The following is a 4,503-nucleotide window of genomic DNA, read 5'->3' as shown; positions in this document are numbered from 1 at the left end:
GGCCTCACCAAGGCCGAGTACAAGGGGAGAATGATGTCCCGGGATTTGCTTGAGAAGCATCTATGGATGCAAGCCAACATTTTGTTTGCTTTATTAGCATTGAAGGCTCATGTTCATCTTGTGGTCAATCATGACCCCCAAGTCCTTTTCATTCGTAGTGCTAGCCAGTGTAGCACTGCCGAGCCTGTAAGCATGCTGCAGGTTTTTCCTCCCAAGGTGGAGAACCTTGCATTTTTCGGTGTTAAACACCATCATGTTCTTGTCTGCCCATTTCCTGAACCTGTCAAGGTCAGCCTGGATCTCATTCCTGTCCTCAGGTATCATTGGCAAACTTGGCCAGTCTGCTTCTGATACCCATGTCTACATCATTAATGAAGATGTTGAACAAAATAGGTCCAAGGACAGAGCCTTGAGGGACCCCACTGGTCACAGCGCACCACAACAATTGACTTCCATCAACCACCATCCTCTTGGTCTGACCACAGAGCCAATTCCCCAGCCAGCGGATCGTGGTGGACCCAAGGCCATAGTTAGCCAGTTTTTCCAAGAGGTGATCATGGGATACCAGATCAAAGGCTTTTTTAAAGTCAAGACATATGACATCAATCTCTTCTCCCTTGTCCAGGTGATAGGTCACCCGGTCATAAAAGGAAATAAGATTGGTCAAGCAAGACCTACCCACAACAAACCCATGCTGGGTATCCCTTGGGATGTTGCCATTGGCCAATTTGTTAAGAATGGACTCTTTGATAATCTTTTCTAAAACCTTCCCCAAGATAGAGTTCAGACTGATGGGCCTGTAGTTTGCCGGATCCATTTTCCTCCCTTTCTTGAAGATAGGCACCATACTGACCTTCTTCCAATCTTCGGGCACTTCACCAGAGTGCCAGGAGTTTTCAAAGATCTGTGCCAGGGGCTGAACTATGATGCTAGCCAGCTCCTTGAGTATCCTGGGGCACAGACTAGCAGGGCTGATTGACTTGAAGGTGTCCAGCCTCTCAAGGTGTTCCTTCATGAGGTCAGCATTGATGGAGGGCAAGGAATCTCCCTCACCTGGTCCTCCCTGTCCCATAATGGGCAGGGACTTCCCACGGGACTGGTGAAAGACCGATGCAAAATACTCATTTAGTAGGTTGGCTTTTTCCTGGGCATTGGTCATCAGTTGTCCTAGCTGGTTTAGCAGGGGTCCAATGTTGCCCTTGCTTTTTCTCTGGCTCCCCACATATCTAAAAAAGGACTTTTTTATTATCCTTGATACTAGTAGCCAGTTGGAGTTCCGTTGCACCCTTGGCTTTTGGCTTCTATTCTAACCAGGAAAGCACATAAAAAGCAACAGACTTTCCCTATGCCTGAAGAAGGGTGTTCATGCCCAAAAGCTTGCAAAGAACAGTTTTTCCAACTGTTTAGTTGGTCTGATAAAAGATGTCACATCTACCTAAAGAACCTTGTCTGCCAGTAAGAAATGTGATTTTCAAGTGGATTGTATGTCCCTGTATCATCTGACTTGAAAACCTCCCAATGATGGTAAGTGCAATGGATTTAGACTCCCACCTCAGGTCAGCTACACATACATTAGTGGGCATGATTTAAGAAAAATATTAAAAGGAGGGAGACAGGGGGCAGCCCTGGATCTCTGACCTTTGGCCTGGCCTTCACCATTTCCTCCAGGCAATGAAACTGTAGTATTCTTGATATCTGACAATTTCCCTCTGCTCAGTTGAAGGGTTGCCACTTCCAGGCACACAACATTAACAGCGTCCTTATCTGAAACTAGAAACAGCTGGTAGGATAGTTTTAACTGGTAGGATAGTTTTGACTCATGCTTCCTGTGAGCTGCAGCTTCAAGATAGCTTGGGGAGTTTGCATGTTAACAGCAATATTAGTTGCCATGGACCAGGAGCAAACTTCAGCTTGATGCCTAAAATATCTATTTTATATGCCTAAAAATTAAATATTTTTCCCCTAACGTTACTTAGTTGTTTGCCTTTACTAACTGGTCAGCAAGTTCTGGAGAATAATTTAAACTATAATTACTTATTATTCTCTATCTAATTTATCTGTCTTTGTTTCAATAACTGTCCTGTCTTAGTGGTATTATGAAATATATAGAAATTCCTTATAGAATAATGTAAAAACAGTGTCAGTCATCTGGCTAATGTTAAATTATCCTAATCTTTTTAATTTCCTATCTTACATATATAATAATCTTATCTTTCTTGATTCTTCCTTTTACTCTCTGGCAAACCCAAAACTGTATCTCTGAAATACTTCTAAATCATATCTTTTTTAAAGTCTTCCCTTAGTTCTATTTAATTTCTCTTACTCAATCACCTCCTATAGTTCATGCACCTATTCCGTGCATTCTGTTGGCTTCAGCTGAACTGGATGCCCACTCTGTGAAAGAATGGAAATTTTTTGGATGAAGTAGATTCTACCATTCTGCTGCTTAATAAAAATAGGGGAGGAGCAGATTACAGAATCATAGATAAATGGGGCTGGAAGAGACTTCAGGAGGTCATCTAGTTCAATGCCCTGCTCAACCAGGAGCGTCCCTGTCTTAGCCATCCCAGCCAAGTCTTTGCCTAACTTGCACTTAAGAATTCCAGAGATGGTGATTCTAATATAGACAATGGCTAGGCAGATGACAAAGACTAGTACTTACTGTACAAAAAGATGCTCATTTTGTTACTTGCATCTCCTCACTTGTCCATTTCTCCAACCTTTTGCATCTCAAACAGATGCAAGCTCCCTAGAGTAGAAACAGAGCCAGATGTGATGGGCCTTGATCCTTAAATGAGAATTTTAGGAGCTACCACTTTAGAATTAAATAGATGTGAAATTATTTTAAAAAGGAAACCAGAATATACATGTCCCCATCATAGCCGAGTTCAGGTTTTCCTTTTCTTTTATTTGCTGTAGGTTCTCTAATTGTTATTCAGTCTGACTGCATGTATATTAGATACAAACATTTCCTATTGAAATCTTAGTATTTTTTCTCTTACAGGCAATCTATAAGGTAAGAATTTTGCCTCATTGGCTCTTTTTACTCCAGCCTTCTTAGTTATTTGTTCTCAGCTGGTATTTCTACCCACACTTACCCGGTCCTCAGTAAAAATGTCCAAAGCCTTGAGAGGGGACCAGTTCATTTGAATATGTCTGGAAAGAATATGTCCTAGAAAAATCTGGATATTCTTATTAACATGTTATTAACCAGGGTTCCCAAGCCTTATTATAGTAAAAGACTACAGGTTGGGAGCAACTCTCATTCTGCATCTTTTACCATGTCATTCCTGTGGTAGGTCAGACTTGAAAAATCTAATCCATTTACCTTGCCAGAACCACTGGGTCTCTGTTTTTGCCTTCTGCTACTAGTCACCAACTCCCTGAAACTCCTGGGTTCCACAAATAGAGAGGCACCCTTTTCCCCCTCTTCTTAAACTTGCAGTGCTTTCTCTCTAAAGGAAGCTGTTGGGGTTGCCCCTGTCATGAATGTAGGGGAGACCCCCTACAAGCTCACAGGAGATAGAGCTAACACTGCCACTAAGTCATTATGGGCTACCACAATGAGATGCTCTCCAAACCAATGGTTTATGCTCTTGAAACCAATGGTGACCTGTGCATCATGAAAAGAGTTACCCTTACCATAATGTCCTTCTCTGCCTACCTCACATTTTGTCTTTGCTCCTACAAAGGTGTGCAAATAAGAAGTGTTTTAATGTGTCTTAGTTCTGAAACTGATGTCTATGTAGCTCCCTGTGATGCAGTTGGTTTAAAGAAACCTCTGCATGTCTGTCATTGTACCACATCAAACACTATAAAACAAAGTGAATATTTAAAAAGGGAAAAATCTTTAAAGTATATTTTTACAAATACAAAATAAAAAGCAGACTTACCAGCTAGGACCCTGTTTAGAGATGAGTCACCATCTGTGATACTTTGGTGCTTATTATTGTACACTTTTAAATAACACAGAGGAACCAAGGTGTTCAAACACAAATCCCACTTTTCCACAAAGGTGAGAGAGATCTTCCTAGCTAGGTCTTCTCTGTCTTTTTCATGGAGTAAAGTCTGGTAATATTCCTTGGATATAACATCTTCCTTTAGCATGAGGCTGAGCAAAGCATGAGCATCTGAAAGTGTGGCACTGGAAAGGATTTTCCTTACTCTAGGCAGGATCTCTTTGAAAAGATTCATACCTGCAGCTGAAATTGTTTGAGAGGGATGTGAGCTGAAATCCAGACTGTTTTTAAAGGAAAAAAACCCAAATGCAGTCAGCATTAAAAAGATGAAGTGAAAACTATGTTAACAGTATACTTTGGTTTGTTGTTTGAAGAGGTGTTTCCTCATTTGATTAAAGTTATGAGTGAAGTTTCCAAAAACAAAACTTCTTAATGCATTTACATCAAATCACTGTGACAGTTTCCCCAATGTTTCCAGTACTGCTGTAGGGTTGTTGCAGCTGTGATGGTTCAGGTAATATGTAAGAAATAGAAATTGATTGGA

At 41.0% G+C, this 4,503-nt stretch overlaps 1 protein-coding gene across 2 annotated transcripts in view; it reads right to left on the bottom strand.

Moving 5' to 3' along the window:
- CIITA (class II major histocompatibility complex transactivator) overlaps positions 1–4,229 on the bottom strand; it is a 58,563-nt gene extending 54,334 nt beyond the window's left edge. For both annotated transcript variants that reach the window (XM_019540104.1, XM_019540102.1), the window contains exon 1: positions 3,894–4,229. In XM_019540104.1, the coding sequence (XP_019395649.1) occupies positions 3,894–4,194 (301 nt within the window). In that variant the 5' untranslated portion in view covers positions 4,195–4,229. The remainder of the gene's footprint in view (positions 1–3,893) is intronic.
- Between the last annotated feature and the right edge of the window lie 274 nt (positions 4,230–4,503).

The sequence above is a fragment of the Crocodylus porosus genome, unplaced genomic scaffold (assembly GCF_001723895.1).
Source record: "Crocodylus porosus isolate Cpor-Errol unplaced genomic scaffold, CroPor_comp1, whole genome shotgun sequence".
NCBI lineage: Eukaryota > Metazoa > Chordata > Crocodylia > Crocodylidae > Crocodylus > Crocodylus porosus.
The sequence above is the reverse complement of the archived record's forward strand: the minus strand, read 5'-3'. Positions and strand labels throughout refer to the sequence as shown.